Source organism: Morone saxatilis, unplaced genomic scaffold (genome assembly GCF_004916995.1).
Source record: "Morone saxatilis isolate NCDOM2014 unplaced genomic scaffold, NCSU_SB_2.0 Contig7, whole genome shotgun sequence".
Taxonomy (NCBI): domain Eukaryota; kingdom Metazoa; phylum Chordata; class Actinopteri; family Moronidae; genus Morone; species Morone saxatilis.
In genome coordinates this window covers 7716143-7736683 of record NW_023340246.1, presented here as the reverse complement: position 1 = coordinate 7736683, position 20541 = coordinate 7716143, and the positions used below count along the sequence as shown (strand labels likewise).

At 40.5% G+C, this 20541-nt stretch overlaps 2 protein-coding genes across 3 annotated transcripts; one reads left to right on the top strand and one right to left on the bottom strand.

Moving 5' to 3' along the window:
• Positions 1-3682: 3682 nt before the first annotated feature.
• LOC118340785 (armadillo-like helical domain-containing protein 4) lies at positions 3683-10552 on the bottom strand. 2 transcript variants are annotated; one of them, XM_035678924.1, is made up of 9 exons: positions 10409-10552; positions 8854-9320; positions 8377-8727; positions 6743-7135; positions 5802-5951; positions 5501-5659; positions 5306-5337; positions 4593-4742; positions 3683-4498 (listed from the first exon to the last, which is right to left on the bottom strand). In XM_035678924.1, exons 2-9 carry the CDS (start codon positions 9296-9298, stop codon positions 4424-4426), a joined length of 1755 nt encoding a protein of 584 aa, XP_035534817.1. In that variant the 5' UTR covers positions 9299-9320; positions 10409-10552; the 3' UTR covers positions 3683-4423. The 2 variants fall into 2 exon arrangements, with proteins under 2 accessions (XP_035534817.1, XP_035534816.1); XM_035678923.1 differs by having other exon boundaries at positions 8377-9320.
• Positions 10553-12762: 2210 nt separating this feature from the next.
• Positions 12763-20541, top strand: actr10 (actin related protein 10; the record flags this gene model as incomplete). The annotated part of the gene is given in 13 exon segments (XM_035678827.1): positions 12763-12960; positions 14008-14080; positions 14166-14248; positions 14372-14480; positions 14661-14768; positions 15395-15462; positions 15607-15686; positions 16386-16421; positions 16902-16981; positions 17532-17605; positions 17904-17985; positions 19447-19648; positions 19858-20541. Coding segments are annotated over 13 exon segments (1254 nt in total). The 5' UTR covers positions 12763-12883.

Sequence of the window (20541 nt, the reverse complement as noted above, 5' to 3'; positions counted from 1 at the left end):
ATCAAACCCTGACAGTATGGATGGGTGAGTTTTCGTTTTTCCCCAAACGCACTGCCAGCTGCTGCAAAATCCCTAAAAAGGAGAAAATCGGAGTCTCATACCATAGACTCCTTGCCAATGATGGTGTGGTCAAACGTGTCCTCTCAGTTTACTCCTTTCTAGATTATTCTAACTGTTTCTCCTCATTGCAAGTGCCACTCGACGCATCAACACTCTTCGACCACAACTGCAGTGATCACACAGCAGCCTCGGCCCCCGGCTCTGGACTGCGCTCGGCACCAGACCGGAGGCGAAGTGTTACATATGCTGGATTCCTGTTTGAGTATGCTGTGTGCGTGTTTGTGTTTATCTCTTGATAAAAAGGAAAAAATAGACAAGTATTCTTAGCAGATTATATTTTATTCTTGTGTTCGCTTTCAGTTTATTTAGATGGTCTACTTTACACCTGTATAACTTCATGCTGCTCAAAAGCGGCTGAGTCCACAATGCACTTCCCAGGTGCCCTAACTCGATGCACAACCAACCTCGCTAACATTTCAAGATCTCCAGCCTGGAACACGTCATAGATGCACCCGGACGTTCCACTTCACACTAATTATGGCAAAGAAAGTTTGCTTCAGCCGCTTTTTGTTTTTTCTTAAAAAGTAAAATGAACAAAGGTCAGATGCACATCTTTGGAAATTGCTGCAGTGTGTATGTGTACGTATGAAAGTGTCTTTGTGTGTCTTGTTATTTTGACAGCGGTGTGGATCTGTTCTGTTTGACTTTGATTTCTCTACTTTCAGAGGCCCCGTGCAGGAAAACCTGAGCCTTTTGAGGTGCTGTGCTTTTGTTCCAGCCTAATAAGAACAACAGGAAGGAACAAATCACACACTTTTTTAAAGCTTTCCTGAATTGGAGTTAGTAATTAATGCAATAGAAAGGGCAGCATGCAGTTGGGTTGATCGTTGAGGGGGACAGTAAACCCTAAATCAAACATTTGGAACAACCTACGTCACAAGTTGTAAATGCAATTATTTTAAGTAAACTTCAAATTATGCAATTGGACTTTTGTGTGCTTTTATCCTGCCTAAATATTAGACTAGAAAGCACTGTGAGACACTGCCATGTGGCACAACTGAATCAGAGTAAAATCTGCTCCAAAATATTGACTACAGAACAAACGCTGTCTCTGAGAAGCATTCATGGTAGTCAGATGCTATAATGATTTAAGGACCGATGAGCAAGTCTTTATGAATGACACTACAGGGTCCTGTCTGTGTTTTGGGTTTATTTCCCCTTTCAGCAGTTAATCAAAGATATGTCGTCCACAGGAGCCCAGGACTGAAAGGGAGAGTAGATGTTTACAGAGTTTCCACCCATAAAACAGTCCCAGTATGTAAGTGTATGTCTGTGTGCATTTGGAGCAATGGATCAGATGACCTATATTTCTTTCTTTTTTTTTTTTTCAGATTTGTATATGAGTGTTGTTCTATTCATCAGATATATTGAGAGCATGTTTTTTTTTTTGAGAATCATTTGTTGGGAAGGGGTCGGTTTTGGTTGATTTATCAGATTTGATTTTTCATTTTAATTTCTGTGCTACTTTAGCCCATCCAGAGGTGTTAGGAGAATTCTGAGCAGTTCATAGTGGGCATATGAAAGTGCTCTAGACACCAGACACCGACTGTTTTTACTGCTCATCTGACACTCTATTTCAATAGTCACCCTGTGTAAACGCCTTCTGGTTTATTTTGGAGGTTTAAAATCTTCTGTCCCTGTGTTGGACACTCGTTTCCCCTCTTCTGTGTCCCGTCACTGTCCCAGCCTTTTCTTCTTTTTACACTGAGACTACTTACGAATTAAAGGACAGGATAGGTAACACCTTACAAAATTAGCCTCCTTTAAACTAGACGTCAGTACAACGGGGTGTTCTAAATTTTGAAGGAAAAGGGTCTGTTATCTTCTTTTTTTTGTTGTACTCCTGTGAAACTCTGGCAGTTCCATTAGGTATATGGGCATTACAGCCTGTCACAAAGAGCCAAAGGGCTCTGTTTAGACCATGATCACAGACTGAAGGGCTTCGTCATCAATATCAGTTTGTAGCCATGGCTCGTGATGTTGCATAGTTTTCTCAGCTCTCTCTGACAATGCATTTGGAATAAGTTTTGACTTGACATGCCAGTTCAGTGTTCACAGATGTCAGAAGCAGTTTTTTCCTCATTCAGGACCTCCACTGCGCTATCCAGGTGGCTGATTCTAACAATCACAACCCCACTCCTCTGTCCTCACCTGGGGCGACATCTGCCATCCTACATTTTGAGTGTTACAATCATGAACTCCCCCAGAAACCAGTTTGTTAGTCAGATAAACAAGATTTATCTTGGCCTGCGCCACAAAAAGCTGTGGTCCCTGCAACCAACCAACCACAGGGGCTTCCTGCAGTCTTTTCGAGGCAGCCAGCACCGCCTCCATCCACGAAGTGTGCAAAGGGGAGAGCAAAAGGTTTTTTTGCATGTCAGATTTCTGTTTGCCCTGTTCCTCTTCCCTGTCCCCTTCTCTTGATTTTGATCTGGAAATGTCCGATAGCTTTTATTTAATGTGGAAAAAGAACACAGAAATAAATTATTTGATTTTTTTAATGCTGTAAACTGGGTTATCTTGTCTGCTGTCTGGAGTGGTTTTTATTTAAAACAATCCACACTTTTAAGCTGTATTATAAGAAAGAGTCTCAATCAGACATCTACAAGAATTGTTTATTTCATCACATCCTGTTTTGTATCTACATAAAGAGACAAAAGTGTCCACTATTTTACACCACACTTACCCTAAAACAGTATTATTGCATATAAACAGGCAGTTGTACATTAAGCTTATGAGATGGCTTATGAAGTTACAGAAAATATATTCAAACAAAAAGACAAGACCGTTATCGTCATTTGTGTTACAAATGCGTAGTGTTCAAATATTTCTTGTACCTTTTCTTTTTGATTTACAGCAGAGACGTTTTTATTAAATGATTCGTCTTATTTTCTCCTAAAATGTAAAGACTTTGACTAAAATTCATTGCATCTCAGCAATGTGACATTCTTGGGCCAAGTGTGTTGGCCAAAATGTCTCTTACCTGTCCTTGTCTGGACCATATTAATACACAGAAACTAATATTTTGCAAAATTAGTTGTTTAAAAAAATTCACGTGAAAATATTAATTTCTGCCCCAGTGTCTTTGTGCTTTTCCAGCCAACAGAAACACTTACGTCATTAGAAAGAAGTCTGAAATGGGTCTGTGTGTCAACAGACATAATCATGCACCTTTCAAAAGTCAAAGTGGCAAAAGAATGACTTAATATCAGAGTTATATTGTACATCAAAACCTGTTTTATGCTACATACTTTTGTAGGATTATGGTATTTTGTATGTGCGTCTCACAGTAACATTTATAAACAAATGCCTTTGAATAAAACATTTACATTTCCACAAAGTTCACATTTAAACGAAGCATTAATTGAAATGAATCCTGTGTAGGTTTCTAAAATGTGGAGATCTTGCTTTAAGAAATAGTTGAGCATTTTGGGAAACACAATTATTCCCTTTCTTGCAGAGATTTAGATGAGAAGACCAATACAACTCTTATTTCTGTCTGTGATAATTAATTATAATAATAATTATATTATAATAATTATTAATTATTAACTTAATTTTTTGTATGCGTTAAACAAACATGTCTATTAGTGATCTTTTAGGGGTTTGGTAGGCCGGTTTTGTTCCTTTGGGCAGAACCCAGTCTTTATGCTAAGTTAAGCTATCCGGCTGTTAGCTCCAGCTAACGGATGAATGGCATCAATCTCTTCATCTAACTCTCAGCAGTTTCCCAAAATATTAAACACTTCCTTTAAATATCTTAAATGTATACCAAGAAAGAAAAATGTATTTACACTAACAAGACTGACCCCAAATCAGCTACTTATACAGTAGCCTACATATATCTACATTTTTTTATGTAATGTAACTCTTCTACAGCCCTTTTTAATTTCTGGTCCTCACTTTCCCCCTCAACTCCACAAAGCCAAAACCTCAATGTACCAGAAACACTTCCATCCTGTCAACACCCTGCTAATGCATTTTGTTTTTTATGCAATATTATTTTTTATGTCAGTGCATCACACCAGTCCTGCCGAGCCATTAGAGTCAACATCACCTGACAACATTCAGAAAAGTGCTCACATTGGTACTTTTAGAAAGGGGGAATACAAAGCTGACCTTTGTGCAGCTTGTGCAAATTGTGCCCTATACTCAGTCACACTCTGTGGATCAGATGAGTTTTAGCCAAACAGCCCAGGGTGATTGGAGATGCGGTAGTCATAGCGATGGGGGTGTTCGCCGAGCCTCCTTTGCAGGAGCATCAGCCATTGGTCACTGACAAAAGGAGCCCAAAACGGTCTCATCAGAATTCATCCTCAGAGCTGTCGGCCAGCAGCATGGCCTGGTCCTGACGGCTGGTCCCAGGCTCTCGAGGTTGCTGGAGAAAACAAATAAACTTAATACTCAACTCAATGTAAGACCAATAACAACTAAAACAAGTAAAAAGTGGTAAATACAAATAGGGTAGTGACCTCTGGCTGTCTGACCTTCCTCCTCTGGTGTTTGAAGCTGTTTCTCCTTTTGCGGTGAATCATCCTGATGCTGTAGAGGGCACCTACGATTAGCAGGGCCCCAGTGATGCCAATACCCACAGGGGCCAACATCCCAGACACATAACCCGCCTGCCGAGAGACGCAGAGGTTAAATGGAGCAGAGTTGTAAACATGTCCGATCCAGGTAAATCCATTTAATCTCTCTTGTACCCGAAAGTGGTCTCTGTAGATTTGAGCTAATGTTACTCAAACTGGAGTAAATGGTTAATTTGTTATGGACTACTTTCAGCCGCGGATTAAAACACATTTGGTTCCCATAGAGATAATTTATGGTAGCAGGACTTACTTTTTATATATTTTTTAAATTCAATTAATGTTTTTTTGTTTCTTTTGTTTCAGTGTTTGTTTGTTCTGGCCCTTGGACAAATCTAATAGAATTTTAATAGTTTTCTGGACAACAAAGAAGCTCTATGGCACAAAGAAAGAAGATCGTGCTTTGGACACAGAGGTAATACTTGTTAGTAGGATAAATTTATTGTTAATGTTGATCTTTTCATTGCATTTATTGACAGTGAGAAAAATAGAGAATGTTGCCAGATTATTCCTTAACACTGGTTAGTGAAGGAGTGAAGGAAACTGTCATTTTTGATTGACAACCAAGATTTTTCAAGGACAGCAGGGGGCAGTCTCACCTTTTCTCTGATCAGCTCTACCCAGCTCCGCACTGGAAGAAAAGAGTCACAGATTTAGCAGGGCAACATCCTATAAAACTATTTCTCCCTTGTACAGTTTAAATGTCTCTGCCTTTCAAGTGAAGGTATGAGCATTAAATACATCCTGTTAAATTCTTAGGCTTATAAAAAGATTTAGAAACCACGTTGTCATACTCAGCCCCTGGTTGCGTTGAACCCATACAGGAGGTGGAGGGATGAGGCTGTACGGAGGAGGCGTTGAGGACGTTTTAGGTGTTTCTGTTAGGTCCTCCTCGCTGTCATCCTCCACTGACTCCTCAGAGTTCTCATCATCCTCTTCTTCATCTGGCTCCTCTGTGGGAAACAAAATAATAAAAACCACCTACTTAGCAGGCAAGAGGGAACGGGCAAATTCATGAGTGAAAATTAAATGTTAAAAAAAAAATCCTAATTTAAATGAAATTGTTTTTTCAATAGGCGATATAACTCGTCTTACCTTCAGACTCCATCTCCTCTAACCCTGATCTGGATTTGTGCATGGCCTGATGGGTTTCCATGGTAACCGTTGTCATAGCATGCTGGAAGGATGAGAAGGAGGGGCCAGTGGTGGGCAAGTCCTCCTGGAGGTTCTGTGTCCTCACAGCGCCTACATGTCCCAAATCACATGGCACACACAGAGAGAAGCGGAGGTTTTTCACTCACTGTGCAACTGCTGCTACAATTCACAGCTCATTTTAACGTCTAACAATGTGTGAGAGCTTTGGTCTGTGCAGCCATTGGTGCCAGTTCATGTCAAAGCCATGTGGAAATGAGATACAATAGGTAATCTGTCACACTGAAGGTTTAATCAGGGATGAATTACAATATCCTAGCAAGGTAATGTGATGAAACGAAGTCTTTCTGGTGCATTAAAGTGCAGATAAGAAACTCTGACTTAAGAAATGTAATAACAACCAGCAGCATTGAATTTGCAAATTCATACAATAAGCAACCATTTTCAAAATGATTCATATTCAAGCATGTTTTTAGAGTCTACTAGTTCACATCAATGATGAAATAACACAAATACCAACCAGAGGCTGCCTAGAAGGAAATGTTGTTTTATCAAAGTGAAACAAAAAAATATCTGATCTTTTTAATAGAGGCAATCATGATGTGACTATAATACAACTATAATTCCACTTTTTTACTAGGTTTTAAATGCATATTCTCATAGAAATTTAGTATACAGCAAACCAATTACATTTGTGATACACACTCTGAAACTAGCAGCTACATCACACTTACGAATTATGACCTTACACTTTGGAACATGGTTGGCAGTAACATGAAGCACATGTGATTAGGAGAAATATGGGTAAATCCTTTATAGCATTATGGTACATTAATAATTGCTCCATAGAGCATTATTCATTTGTTCTGGTTCTGCCACATCACCTCTCTCAGGATGATCATCCGGCTCAGTTCCGGCTCGCCGCTGTGAAACAGACGGGCCCGAGGAGCTGATTGGCTCCGGCAGCTCAGCGCCAGACGTCTGCCAAGGTGACGTCCAGTCTGGCATCAACAGGGGCGGGGCATGCGAGGGACCATCACTGTCTGTCTCCACGGTGACCAGCTGGTCCAGGTCCACCTCTGACAGAGGCATTCCTCCGGTAGCCATGGCAGCAGGAGGCTGAGCACTGCCTGGCACCAGTGTGACCGCTGCCTCTGCTTCAGCTGGTGCCCCCTCTGGTGTGACATCTTCAAAGGGCTCAAAGATGAGAGGCAGAGCTTCTGATGACATGGTGCCCTCTGTGGCTTCATCCTGAGACAGCGGGACCACGGTGTCTGCTGTAATCGTGTCAACACAAGCACAGAGACAGAATGACGGTCAGGATATGTGGCATGGTATTTAATTTCCAAAGGGCAGGATTGTCAGTGAAATACTGCAGTCTAAAAATGTTTTTGTGACCATGCTATATAGGTTCATTTCAGTGAGTAAACTAGGTCAAATGAACGAAGACAAGTTGAGGGTCTTGCAGTTTCTTTAGGTGTTTCTCTCTGCTGACAGCGAAAAATATATGTTTTTGATTGCAAAGCAGCAACTGTAGTCAGCATATAGCCTTTTATGACAGAAAGCAGCTCTTTCGAACCTCTTTGGACATGCAGTTTTCTCATTAGGAGCACTCGGAGCCGAGTTCACAATGCAGCTAAGACACAATGAAAGGAGGATTGTTTGAAAAAAGGCTTCTTTCCAGATAAGAGGCTACCACAGAGGGAGCTGTCACAGGGGAAACTGTTACTGCATATCTCTCAGGCTTTTCCTTTAGTCCAAAGTAAAGTAGGCTGAAAAATGCTTATAAAGACTGCAATCCCTTTACATAATGCTGTTTTGGGAATTGCGTTTTTTTGTCAGCTCCCTTCCTGTTGGGAGGAAGCTTCATCAAACAGACAAGCCCCAAATGGACGGCAGGAACTATATTGGCTCAGACTCCTTTAATCCATTTCCCTTTCCTGCCTCACTGAATAATAACCTGCCTGCTTCTTTACAATAGTCTGGATGAGGAGTGTTGAGGGTGGGAAAGAAAGAGAAGAGGTTTTAGTGTGGGTATATAGATAGAGAGAAAGAGGGGTTGAATCCTCCAAAGACTTGTATAACACACCCTGCCACCAGCCTTTTCCTGGCAGTTGTGTGTGTTCTCTTTTTTTTTTTTTTTTTTTTCAGGCTCTCGTCAGGAATAGAAAGTAATTAGACTGCCACGGGTCCCAGCTGGGGTTCAAAGTGGAGCGTGGAAAAGCGGGCGCCTTCTTTGCCAATCATCAAAGGCAATCTCTGCCACTAGACGTGTCGCTTTCATTTCCGCTTCACTTTTTTAATGAAGCCTCCTGAAACCCTGCAAACTCCAGCACGCCAGAAAAACAGCTTGTTGTAGAGGGAATTCTTATACGTTGACAATGACTGCAGAGCAGTGCCTGACATTTGGGATTAATGACTAATCAGGGGATTACAGAAAGTTTTACCCTAATAAAAATCCATGCATGCCCATTTTCTACCAACATTAATTAAGCTTTTCTAATTTTTCTTGACTTACCTGCACCAGGCCTTGCTGCCTCAGTCCACAGGCTTTCTGGTCCATCCTCTCTGGGCATCAGATTTGGTCCAATTTCAGGTAACAGGGGGTCTGGGAGGGAGGATATTGTAGCTCCACTGTGGCCCCAAATGGACAAAGGTGTGGAGGTCCGAGGGGAGACAAAGACCGAGGGAGGGATGGGACTGTGGGAGGTCAGTTTCTGCATCCTTTCTCCAGGGGTGGGAGGTTCTTTAGAGGACGGCGAGCTCGTTTCTGGGTCTTTATCCTGCAGAGAATCTCCATAACCAGGCAGTTTTGTTCGGTCCTCCCCGCTTTGGTCTTTGCTGGCTGTGATGCTCAGCTGTGGTGGCACTGTGGAGGAGGCAAAAAATCCATCTGGAATCAACCTTGTGGTACTCACAGCTCTGTCCAACTGCTTCCTCCCACCTGTAGGACTTAATATAGGCTCATTGGTGACAAATATGCTCTCTTTTTTACCTTCTGGATCAACAGGCAGCACTGAAACTGCCTCCGACTGCCTTTGAGCGTCTCCCATCTCAGAAGTGCTCCCAACCTTCTTTACCTCGCTCCTTTGGCTCCATGCCTCTCCGCCAGCCTCACTCGGCCCAGATCTTCCATCAAAGCTGTCCCCATTTGCTGTCTGTGTCACAGGAGCTGTCCCCTCAGGTCTTCCATGCGGGCCAGCCCCGCCTCTTGCACCTACATTCAGTATCAGGCCAGTCACATGTTCTGTATCTGAGGGTTCAGACTTTACATCTGTGGTGAGCATTGACCCAACAGTTGTTACTGAGCTGGCACACTGTCTGTCACAGTCACTGTCCTGCCCAGGGGTGAAGTTTTGAAGGGGGACAGGGGTTCCATCGACACAGAGACAGAGGAGCCCAGCCAGGAGGAGGCGATGTAGCGTCCCAAACATCTGCATCTCTGTTTCGTCTCAGTGCCTGCTGAGAGCGGACGCAAAATGACAAATGCTAATGAGCTTAACTGAGGAGTGAACAGTCCTTGTCTGCAACTTCAACGCTTTGCCACCCAGCCAGCAGGCGGACAGGCAAAGCAGAGGTGGCAGTGTCAGGGAGGGAAGAGGGGTGACAACTGCAGATTAAAGGGTCAGAAATCAAAGTGAGGACTCCATATAGCCTGTGATAACCACAGAGAACAGGATTAACTGTGCAGTTCTGCCTGTCTTTGCTTTGATGCTGCAGTTGCACCGTTTTGAATAATTCGGATGAAATTCCTTTTCATCTCAGACTCTTGTGTTCATTTTGTATAAATAGAGGGAAATGCTGGGCGCGCGCGCGCGCGCGCACAGCACACACACACAGGGGGATGACAAATTAGAGAGGAGAGAGAGAGAGAGAATCTGACACAGCAATCCTTAGCACCCCTCCGCACTTCACCTATAAATAGCACCAGGTTTTCTCTCCTCTAGGATCCTCTACAGATGGATCCATGAATGTTACATTTTCACATTTCACATCTCACATCTCTCCAATAACAGAGGGCAAATTTCAAACAGGATATATGCACATTATCAAATGCTGAATTTGATTAAAAACAAAGCAAACATCTGTGTATGGCTCATGTGTTGCTTCACATGATGTGACAGCAATAATCACCTAATAATCAATCACTGCTGTTGGAGAAGGAAGAGAACCGATTGGTATGGTGTTAAGAGGGTGACACCCAGTCTGAGAGAAATCATGCACGGTCCAACAATATTACAATACAACCCACTTTCCTGCCTGCGCACCTCCCCTGTAATCGATACAGTTTTAAATCGCTCTCAGCCAGTATGCTCGCGCAGTCCACCACCTGACAACACAATCGCTCGAGCATTTGCACTGTAAACAAATTGCGGTGTTGAATCACATTTCTCCAATCTTGGCTGCACAGAATTGCCACACTGGAGCTAATCATAGCCGCACACCAGTCACACCAGAACGCGTCCCCCTTAAACCGCACATTCTTGCATATAGAGTCAAAATTCAGATAGGATAACAATAATAATAATTTTTTTAAAAATTGCCTTTACCTTCCAGAGTTCATGACGGATCGTTGTGTCTGGAGGACGCAGAGCTTCTCTTGCAGTGTGCAACTAAAATAAAAAAAATTGCAGTTCGTACGGATACAAATTCAGGATAGTCTGGTGTGGGAAGGAGAGGCTTGTTGTTGTGCAGCTCAGCGTCACTGACTGAAAGTCTCAGTCTTCTCTACGTATGTCCGGCTGCTTCAGAAGTGCTGCCACCAAATGCTTCAAATCTGCAGGATTCCTTCCAACTGGCGGCTTTGACATATGATTTCACCATAAACCGAGCTGTTGCCTTCCCGTGCATCTATTCCTTCTATTCCATATATGTATTTTCATTGTTTTCATTGTTTTTTGGATCATATGAGGCTGCTGGTGGTGCTGAATGGACAGCTCCTTCACCTCAAGTTAAGGGTCGCCTGCTGCTCACAGAGAGCAGAGGGGCCACAGAAGGTTGTTATTGTCCTCGTTTACTAAGAAACCGTCTTTCACTGTCGGTTTCTTTTGCTGTAACCTAAATACTACATAAACCTTTTTTTTTTATCAACAGATTGTAAAATTGATTTAAGTGTAATCAGCTTTGTTACAACAGGGGCAAATGTATTGTATAATGTTATAATATTTTGATACATATACATTTTTAGTAAATTAACATGATTTACTATTTTAAATGGCATTTATCAATAATCATGATTGATACCTTTATCTAAACTTACATAGTGGTGACATTACACACTGGTTGCTGTTATATTTAACACATTCATTTAGATTAATTCTAAACATAACATGTCAAAAATGGAAATCAACACATATAATTGAACGATCTGTTTAGATCACGTTTAGACTAAGTAATAGGCTAAAGTTCAAGGGAAAAGAAGTTCAAAGAAATAACCTGATTCATTTATTTCTTTAGATAATTCTATTCAATGCTTTACTAATGTAAAATATTGTCATTTGGGGGCTTTTGCAAGCACATATTGATACATATCATTGTTTCTGATTAAATCAGTATATATTTCTGCGACTCATTAAAATCTTCATGCCACCCTCTTGCTTTTTTTTTCTAGAAGAGTCCCTGCACATGCAAAAGTTGATTTCAACTTATTTTTAATGGAATTGTGGCTCATGTGCAAGTTGACATTCACAGTTAAGTGTATTTTCATATCAGTAGTTATCAGAACCAAAAACTAATTGTAAAACGAAAGGAGCATATAGAAGAATATAGTGGTGTGTTTGGTGTTAGTGAGCACAGGAGGTATCAGTGATTATCCACGTTCTTACAGTGATTAATTATGCACTCCCAGCTTTTACACTGCATTATGTTGTGTACAAGTAGACTTGTGGTACTTCTAAAAATAAAGAATTGTTTTTTGAACAAGCGGATGTGTTTCTTCTCTGTCCCATTCAATTAGCACAGTTACACCAAAATAGCACTGCATACAAGCATGAGCACTTGGTATAAGTAGTGGTGTATGTACATTTTTATAATAATCTTAAGTTACATATCATGCCGGTCTGCACAACTGCACAGTTTCAATTGTATGTTACTTTCCAAAAAGTCAACAGTGGTATCAAAGATGCTGAAGGTTTAAGGGACTCAAACTGTTGCCATGGATGAGGTGGGAGGTGACACTGAATACAGGAAATGCAGAATGGTAATTGTATAACAAGCAAGTAAAATCATTTTGTATTTATTTGTATCAGATAAATGTGATTCATGTGACACATAGATTTTAGCCTTAATATGAGAACTTTCCACGGACAGCCCAGCAACAGTGGACAAAGCTTAAAACACATTTACATGCAGGAAAAGTTCCGGGGACCCCTTGTGGTGGTCAAGTGAGGTTACACCATCAGCCTCCATGTGTTACATCTGTGTGTGTCGATAGTCAGAGAGACAATCGTTATTTGTTTTATGTTCCCAGAATTGCAGCCCTTTTATGACAGAAAACCTCTGAAGCAACATTTTGATTCAGTGGAAGTCAATTTATTACAGCTCTTCACTGTTACAAATGTTTCTTTGTCCCCCCCCCCCCCAAAAAAAATACAGGGATATTCAATGCTTAAGGATGATATATGGACAATATATGATAATAATAAATAATTGATAACAAACTGATAGAAAATGTACTTTGAACTTGTCCGTTAGGCCTGCATTTGGATGATCTTATATACAATGTGTGTTTTTTTCTCTTTGTATTTGAAAAGTCTCCATGTTACTGATTAATCTGGACAGGTGAGGACATTTTACCGGTTGAACAATATAATAATAATAATACTAGTAATAGTAGTAACAATAGGCAGTCTGATCATTTTCTGCCTACTTTTGATCAGGCGACGGTATGTGACGTCATCGCGTCTGTGAAGACCCGACCCAGCCCAACAACAGGAAGACAACAGATCTTCTTTATTTCTTTATCCTTTTGAAACGATGCACATGAGCGCTAAATACTGACATTGTTGCATTAACAGGTTGATAAAATGCCATTATTTGATGGACTGGGAAGTGGAGGAGAGAAGACTGCGATCGTCATTGACTTAGGAGCCGCGTACACAAAGTGAGTCTTTACAACACAGACGGTCACTCGTTATATTTGTTTTCTTCACTACAGCCGCCCACGTCTTGGTACCTTTAGGTGTAATGCAGCTTTAAACCCGCACAGGATTCATATTTGTATAAAGTGGAGATGATGTAGCGGTGTTAGCCCCGTCAGTGCTAACTAGTGTCAGCTAATGCCAATGCAGAGCTCCGATCAAATCCAATAAGTGAAGACAAACAACTGCACTGAACGCCATTAGCTGCATTTGGGACAGCCTACATACTTCATTTCTAATCTAAAGATAGCTAAACTTTACCTAAATGTTCTGGTTATAAACCCACAGAAGAGTTTTATTGTACTGGTTGTTTAAGATGTAGTGTTGACTGCTGTTTGAGTGACCTACATAGTTGTTTGTGTTTAAGTAGTTAACTTACTTTGTAATCTGAAAGCTGTCTGGTACCAAAAGACACTTCACCTAACTCTACCTCATATGCCACACATCTCCACACATTTAGAGTATTTACAGTGAGAACATTACTGAAGATTTATCAAGGTTGCCACAATAAAATATCTAATATAAGTCATTGGCAGTGTATATGGCTTCAGTGCTGCACACTATACACACACTGTGCTCTGTGGGGTGTATAAAATGTTGATTCACTTCATTCTAGTGTTGTTATTTTGTCACCTGTCGGTTTTCTTACTGGACTTTTAGTCAGAAGGGTTATAGATGAAAACACTGAGGGCCTGAGGCAAGTCACATGGAGACCAAGAGGACTGTTATCTTCTCTTTTAATAATGATGTCTTTGTCCACAGTTACTGTCCCTCAACGGTTGACACAGAGCTGCACTCTTATTCTATTTATATGCACCCTAGTAAATTCGCTTTCCATTTCATAACATGATTTTGTGGCCCCTTGAGCCAGATTTTGGTTCCTCACTAAAAAGTAATGAACATATTGGTTTAGTTTGTACACAGTTCACCAGTATTGGTATAAATATATATGTCGATATCTTCTCTGCACATCCTCTAGCAGCCCGTCTGACTCTTTCATTTTCTTGCAGATGTGGCTTTGCAGGGGAAACGGGGCCCAGGTTCATAATTCCCAGCGAGATTCGGAAACCAGGACAGCAACAGGTGAGACGCCGCTGTGCTTTGCTGAAGGAAGGATGTTTGGAAATTGTGAAATATGTTAATGTTTTATGTAATGTCTCACTTTCAGGCCGTCAAAGTGGTTCAGTACAACATCAACACAGAAGAGCTTTATGTCATCCTCAAAGAGTTTATCCATATACTGTACTTCAGGTGAGACTCTGCTGCATTAGTTATTCATACTAAGTGTTAAACACCCTTTTTACAGAACATATACCACTTCTAGCTCAAAATGGGATCCAGATCAAAGATTGTCTTCCTATTTGTCTCAATCAGGCACCTGCTGGTGAACCCTCGCGACAGAAGAGTGGTCATCATCGAGTCCATCCTCTGCCCATCTCACTTCAGGGAGACGCTCACCAAGGTTTTCTTCAAACAGTTTGAGGTATGTTAACTACACAGATCCTGTAGGACACCGCTAATTTAATATACTTATTTTTGAAAATTCATTGCCAAAATTTCCCACACAGACTCAAGTCTGAGAAGAGTAAACACACATCTTTTTGGTGCGTAAGCAACAGTGTAGTGAGTGTGTTAAGTGTTATTCTTTGATGGTGTTTTCTAGGTGCCGTCTGTGCTTTTTGCCCCAAGTCACCTCATGGCCATCATGACTTTGGGCATCAACTCTGCTCTGGTGATGGACTGTGGCTACACAGAGACGTTGGTCCTTCCTGTATCCTTTTCCTGTTATCTTGGAGTCTTTGACTCCTTAAAGAAATCGATGTATTTGCTTTCTTTTGTGGAATTAGGAGAAAGGATAAGGTGTGAGATTTTCACAGTACAATAACTGTCTCAGAATATGTCACAGTATAAGGGTATACAGTATTAGACCATTATTATTATTATTATTATTATTATTATTATTATCAGGTACAGTGACCCTTAAATGAATGAAACAAAAAGCTTTATCATAATTTTACAAAATATATTGTCCTATATTTTTTAAATTATGCCAATACAGTTAAATTCAATATTTATTGTAAAATAACACTAATACAGTAGTACAGTACATTAACCAACTGATTATGAAACCACAATGTCTTGTTTTGTTTTTCTGAATTTTTAAATAATACAGTGTGTAGTTGTTGTAAGGAATCATTGTCAGAGCTAGGTTAGCTGCTTTGTGCTAAGCTAAGCTAATTTAACCCATCCTTGGTAAGTCTGCTGTGCACAAATAGGTGTCTGACTTACTGATGTGTTATTTTATTGATATTTCTGAATTTTAAGAAAAGGAGTTTTTTTTTTTTAGTAAACTTTGAGGTTGGTATTTGTGCGTTACCACCTTAACTGTGAAATCAGGTTTATGAGTGCACTCCTATATTGCCAGCTTGGGAGGCTTTGCCTTTGGGAGGGAAAGCCATCCATAAGTAAGTAGCTCTCTGACAGATAAAAAGAACACTTATATTTCACACACTGGTTTGTGCTGATTGAAAATCATGGGACTGTAAAATTGAACCTTCTTCGATGTGCTTGTTTCCTCCCATAACCGCATGTGTCTGTATTTCTTGTAGAGAATTAGATGGACTTCTTGTGGAACAATGCACTGTGGACACGGACACCACCACTGGGCAGAGTGTACCAGCTGTCATTGGTAATTACAGAAAACACTGTGTGTCTGTGTTAAACGCATGAACTTGTAACTCTGATATGGACTGCTGATTTGTTTTACAATGCAGAGAGCTGGGATATATACTGTCTTTGACCCATTGTGCATCATTTACTATTCATAAGAGGAACTTGTTTCTGTGTGACAATTTGAGTTTGAATTTGTGAATTATAGATACGGTATGCACACAGTCTATTTTAGAGTTTTCTCTCCATACTTTTTTCTTGATGGAGGAAACCAAACTGAGTCATTGTGTTGAGCTTTGAGATCTAAAGCTGCAGCAGAGTGAGAGAAGCTACACACATATGTATCAATAATTAAGGCAGACAGCAGGCCAACTCACTCGACTGGACTGTTGAACGAGCTAAATGTCTGCAGTAAGCACAGAAGGGCTGAGATCTCTGTAATCAAAGCCCAAAATCTGAAGTCCATACAGGATTTGTAAATTGTCTATAAGACAGAAGAGACAAAATACTACAAGTTTCTTCTGCAACAGCTTTCTAAGTGTTTATCCAAGCAGTCATTTTCTGCAGTGTCATCTCACACGTTCCCCAAACGCTGATTCAGCCTCATCATAAATCTTACTTGGAAGTGAAATGAGAGAAATAGCTGATTTATGCATAAATGAACCAAAGAAAATTAAGTTTCCCTTCATTTATATCTTCTTTTTCATCTTTTTTTCAGGGACCATCCCAGAGGAGACTGTGGAGGATATCAAGGGTAGGTCTGACTACTTCTTTTTTTGTGTCTCACTTGGCTCCTGTGAGAGTAATGGATAACGCTTATTATTTATTCCCTTCAAAGGCAGAATTCCCGAAAGAAAACAACACACAAAAGATCCAAACTTCTAGTGAGACTGTGGATGCTCTTTACCATCCCTCCACAATATATTATACTGTATTTTAATTTATTTAAATAAAAACAGACTCTATTTAGGGCAGCCTAATAAATGTAGGATGTAATTTTCTACTTGGTAAATTGTAGGCTTCAGCCTTTTATTTTAATACAAGAATGAGTTTAATTTACTGTAATTTATGTCTGCAAGAAAGGCGTTTTGTATTATGGATTAATTTGTTTTTTAATTCTTTCATGATTTAAATAATCATTAAGGACATTGGTTAAAAGGTAGTCCTCAGTTAGAAATGTTATCCTACCTTTAGCTCGGATGCATGCTGATTGGTTATGTTTTGCTTCCTGCAGTCAGAACATGTTTTGTCAGTGATCTGCAGAGAGGGCTCAAGATCCAGGAAGCCAAGTTTAACCTGGACGGTACAGCTGAGGTAAGTCGAATGTTTGTGTACAGCTTTTAATGCTAGTTATTTACTTAGGGAGCCTCCATCTAAATGTAAATCATGGGAAATTTATATTATTATAAATTATCGGGCTAGTTAAATTACAGCCGATAAATTATCGGTTGATATCATTAATAATTTATTTTGAATTCTTATGCAAAACTATTGATAAGCTTTATGTTTCATGAAAGCCAAAGTAAGTTTTTTAATGAGTTAGAACTGTTGTTTGTTGTTGTTGTGTTAATAATAGTGATGTCAGATTTGGTTAGAACAGAGCTATTGAATATTAAATCATCCTTCTTTTCTCCATACATTCAGCCTTTCTTACCCTCAGGTGTGTAATAACTACATGTTGTGAACTTCTTTTTTTAAAATACAAAACCAAAACAAAAATTAGCGGTTATCTTATCGGTGAAATTACCGGCTATTGTATTGACTGAGAAATAATCCATATTGTCTCTAATCTAAATGTTTACGTTAAGTAATGCACTGCTGTAGATTTATTTAAACTTCTTCCTCCTTGTGAATGTGTCTGTAGCGGCCAGCCCCTCCTCCAGATGTTGATTACCCTCTGGATGGTGAGAAAATCCTGCACGTCAATGGATCAATCAGGTAGTTTGTTAAATGATACTGTTTGGATACTGTTGGCTTTAACTGAGCAGACAGACCACAGAGATTTAGTTCTTACTTTTCTGTAAATAAAAAATAGAATATTTTTCAACTTGATATATTTGCACGTGTTTTGTAAATACTTTTTCAGTATATAAAATTAGGTTGTGTGGTGGTAATGTCTTCCTTGGTCCTCTGTACCATCTGTCTGTGAGACAGCACATTTGTCCGTTAACCTGTTTGTTGTCAACACTTTTTCTGTCACAAAATTGTCGCTGATTAGATTTTCTGTTTTTCCCAGGGACTCTGTGATGGAGATCCTGTTTGAACAGGACAATGAAGAGAAGAGCGTGGCCTCACTGATACTTGACGCTCTGGTCAAGGTAGAGAAAAGTTATTCTTTCTGTGTAACATTCGAGATAAACATCAAATGTCTTTCTTTGTCATGACAGGAACAAACAATAGGAAACAAGTTTTTAACTTGGGAAAATAACCTAGTTTTGCTGTTTTTTAAAAGCAGGAGTTTGCTTTAAACAACCCATTTCACACATGCAGTCTTTCTTTTTTCAAAGCAATCTGTCCAAGTGCAGTCCAAAGTGTCACACAAAGTGATGGAAGTAACTGTGTGAAGAATTTAAAGAGCTTGAAAGAGGAGTTCAGGCCCTCTGTACTGTCTCACATCCGCACACCATGCTGTGTGTTGTGTAAGTGGGCCAACACGCACCTCGTTTGAAGCTTGATTTCATTTAATAATCAGAGGGTCTAATTTATCTGTCTGCACTGGAATCCTATTTCTTCTACACAAATACCACAAAATCCAGGTTTTTAATCGAGTTATCGATGTTTTTATAATAACTTGACGCCTCTTCGGTTTACTGAATTAGAGCTTTTTTAAAATTCTGTAGACCAGTGTTTATCAAACTCTTTCACCTCAGAGATTCATTCACCAGTGGTACTTGTTCTATAGTTTGAGAACCAGTGCTGTAGAACATGCATGTTGTGGCACTAGTATGACCTTACGTGGCCCTCTTTGTGGCTTGGTTGACATTATTTCATGTGGATTTCGCCTCACTAATCTTCCCTTTTAAGGTCTACATCAGTTTATTCCTAATTACCCTGCTGTAAACATTCACCGTCTTTGGCAGGAGGAATGCAGCAACCCGGTTTGTGCTCCATGTTGTTCAGACGCGCAGTTAAGTGTACGGTTTGACTCTGCGTGGTTGCCATGACGGCGCTCGGCCGTGGCCATTCCGTGTTAACTGAGAGCAGTTTTGTTTTTCCATGTGGGGATCAAGTCAGCACACGACGGCCTAATTAATCTCAGCAGCAGTCCAGCAGCAGCAGACATTACACAGCCTCGGAGTTCGACTGTAGCAGCAATACGTCTACTCTGCTCAGGATATATTGACAGTGATATTTGATTAGAGATCCACACGAGAGAGAAGGCACTGCAGTAATGCCTACTTCAGCTACCTTCATCCATCACAAATTCGGTTTAGTCTGCACCTGTCCTGAAAAGCAGTAAGTGCTATCCTGTAGTGGTAGAACTGCTGATTCCTCCTGCCTCTGCCATCTTTTCTCCTACTGCACTGCTATAAGGGAAAAAAAAAAGTGGATGTGGTGGTTCTTTCATTTAAAGTGTTTCGTTTGCTGAAAAGGCGTGATGGTGTAAAATGATTAAATTAAAGAAGCAGACCGTTGCACATTTCCCTGGCTGCAAAGCAAGGGCTGTAGACATTGACTTTTCCACTCTAATCTGTCATATAAGGGTGAGAACAAACAGATGACATTTATGTATAAGTAACTAGTAATAAGTATAATTTGCTAAATGTATTTCCCTGTAGTGCCCCATTGACGCACGCAAGGTGCTCTCCGAGAACCTGGTGGTGATCGGAGGCACGGCCATGCTGCCAGGTTTCCTGCACCGTCTGCTGGCAGAGATACGCCTCCTGGTGGAGAAACCCAAGTACAGCAATGTGCTGGCCAGCAAGAGCTTGCGCATACACGCTCCCCCTGCCAAGCCCAACTGCACCGCCTGGCTCGGAGGTTAGATATGAGATTTTATTTAAAATATTTATCACTGCCTGCCGAACTGAAGACTTTCCGAAATCTAAAATACTGCATTGTGATAAATATTCTACATCAGCATACTTCAAAAACCATAACGTCAGCCGTTTTTTAGGTGATAAGCTTTTGGAAGAATATTGTTTGTGCCCTCTCATATCATCTCATGTTCATATCGTCCTGTTCAACAGGGGCCATCTTCGGGGCACTGCAGGACATCCTGGGCAGCAGGTCAGTGTCACGAGACTACTACAACCAGACAGGCCGCATCCCAGACTGGTGCTGCTTGAGCTCCCCTCCTCCTGAATCTCTCTACGAAGCAGGAAAGACCCCTCCTCCACTCATGAAGAGAGCCTTCTCCACAGAGAAGTAGAATATGCTGTAACATCATTCAAACATTGTACTTTCCTTTACCTGATAGAACAGTTCAGTAATCTTAAATGTAACATCTCAACACATACAGTATCTTATTAATGTGTTAACTACAACAAGATGTAATGTCTAGGAGTCACACCGATGTTTTTGTATACACTGATTGTGAGCTGTTTGATGATCAGGTGAGCTGGTTTCTGACCTTACCAGGCAGAGCAGATATTTCTGATGATTAGAGTGATAGTCTTTCAGATCCTGTGCGACATGCAGCCATGTCTCCTGTTTCATTTGAAGTCTCGTAAGACGCTGAACTTGTACGTGCTCACTGTCACGCCACTTTGTTCTGGATTTTGTTGGAAGTTAAACTAAAAAACACATATTCAGCAGAAATGTTTTCCAATAACATGCTTTAGTCATCTATTTGTCAGGAAATACTACAGGAAATGTTAATAAACTTCTGAGAAATCTGACATAATCCGGTATGGTGCATAATGACATGTGGA

What these genes read in the sequence shown, in the direction of transcription:
- LOC118340785 (XM_035678923.1), bottom strand. Translation starts at nt 9,298, where the DNA reads ATGCAGATGTTTGGGACGCTACATCGCCTCCTCCTGGCTGGGCTCCTC. An exon ending in TCAACGCAACCAGGGGCTGA is followed by an intron (nt 5,338 to 5,500) that starts GTATGACAACGT and finishes CTTTTCTTCCAG; the next exon opens with TGCGGAGCTGGGTAGAGCTG. An exon ending in GGAAGGTCAGACAGCCAGAG is followed by an intron (nt 4,499 to 4,592) that starts GTCACTACCCTA and finishes TGTTTTCTCCAG; the next exon opens with CAACCTCGAGAGCCTGGGAC.